General features: G+C 29.7%; 1 protein-coding gene across 1 annotated transcript; it reads right to left on the bottom strand.

Annotated features, from left to right (window-relative positions):
- Positions 1 to 880: 880 nt before the first annotated feature.
- LOC138876460 (uncharacterized) lies at positions 881 to 1552 on the bottom strand. The gene has a single exon (XM_070155402.1). It carries the CDS (start codon positions 1550 to 1552, stop codon positions 881 to 883), a length of 672 nt encoding a protein of 223 aa, XP_070011503.1.
- Between the last annotated feature and the right edge of the window lie 398 nt (positions 1553 to 1950).

Consider the following 1950-nt stretch of genomic DNA (forward strand, 5'->3'; position numbering starts at 1 on the left):
AAGATAAACAGTACATGTTTTCTCTTTTTTTTTTTTTTTCAAATTTTCAAAATCCCTCCCTTTGTCAAATGTGTAGTCCGTGTATTTGGCATGGTTTGCCCCGAAAAATGAGCCCACGCGTGGTGGGGTTCAAGGCATATGTTCCCCACGCGTGGTGGGGTTCCCCACGTGTCCTGGACACGGTTTATTATGGGCTAGGTCCGAAAATTAGGCCTAAAACCGGGTAGTTTGAACCCGAATATTATTCTTTTGCCCGGACCCGAGAAATAGGAATACGTTGCTTAACTAGTCCTATGTAAGCAAAATAACTACCAAAAATAAGACTAGTATTTAAACAAAACTATATATTTTTAAATATTTTTCAAGATTTTAAAATAGCTACAAAAATATTAATAAAACTATTTTTTTGTAATTTTCGTAAATATTAAGATAAAATATGAAGTACTATTTTTGTATTTTTTCAAAGTTAAAACGACTATAAAATATTAATAAAACCATTTTTTGTAATTTTCGTAAATATTAAGATAAAATATGAAGTAATATTTTTTGTATTTTTCAAAGTTAAAATAACTATAACATATTAATAAAACTATTTTTTGTAATTTTCGTTTTTTTTAATAAAGACAAAAATATGAAATAATATTTTTTGTATTAAAATGACTTCAAAACATTAATAGAATTATATATATATTTTTTGTTAATTTTCGAATTTATATAAAGTACCAAAATAAAGTGCAATTTTTGATTTTTTTCAAGTTTATGAGGGATACATAAACTAAAATTTATATATATACTTTTTTTTTGTAATTTTTCTTTTTGCAATGAAATAAAGTAAAAATAGTTAAAATAGCTATACTAGACCCAATTTCACATATTCACACTAAAAATGTGAAAATTCTCGGGGAGGGTCAAAAATCACGTGCTTACAATTCATATGACAGTTAAACTTGCCAAGTAAAAAAGGATTATATGGTACCACCCATAAATTATCGAGGAATTGTTCTCTAATTTTTATTGCTTCACCTGTATATCGTCTTTTGTAAATTGGATAAGAGTTTTTTCCTTTTGATGTTCGATCAGCAAAATCTTTAGGGTAGTTGAATTTACAATATCCATTTTTCATGCATGAATTTGCAGGATTCAAATGACCACAAGGACAGTCCAAAATATGATGTACAACAAGTGAGTATAAGTAAGGCTCTTTATCAAGATCAGGTAATTCAGCACAAACAACTCTGTCGTAAGATTCAGGTGTCAACAATTTGTATTCATTAGCAAGAATAATAAGAAAATGTGCATGTGGAAGACCACGTTTCTGTAATTCTACAGTGTACATAAAAGCAACAACCTTTTCAAATATATTTCTTTTTAATATATCATTTTTTAGCTCTTCCAGTTTTGCTCTAAATACGCGACTAATTAAGTCAGGTTTATTTTGTGCCTCATCAGTAGATAACAAATGTTCTTTTATTTCTGGCCATAATGGGTTGCATGTCATCGTTAGAAACAAGTCAAGTGTTCCAAAATGTTGTACCAAAGCAATAGCATCCATATATCGCTGGCGCATATCTCTTGGTCCCCCTGTAAATGTAACAGGAAGGAAAGTTTATTTTCCGATTCTAGAAGCATCTCTTTCACCTTGTTTTAAGACATCAAGAATACCCTGCAAAACTTCAATTCTAAACAAGTCTGGATTGAAAGAGAAGAAGCCTAGTCGTTGTGTTTCAAGTTTTATGAATACATCTACGACATATTGTTGGAATATCCTTCCAATATGTCAGATTTCATCAGTCTCATCATCTCTTATTTGAATTTTATAACAATAATATTCACGAGAAGAGGCAATATTTCTTTTTTCCCTTTGTTGTTCTAGTACCTGAGATTCCATATCAAGAAAATTTTCAATTGAATACATGTTTGCAACACTTGGTAAATTTTCCTGTTCATAGT

The sequence above is a fragment of the Nicotiana sylvestris genome, chromosome 1 (assembly GCF_000393655.2).
Source record: "Nicotiana sylvestris chromosome 1, ASM39365v2, whole genome shotgun sequence".
NCBI lineage: Eukaryota > Viridiplantae > Streptophyta > Magnoliopsida > Solanales > Solanaceae > Nicotiana > Nicotiana sylvestris.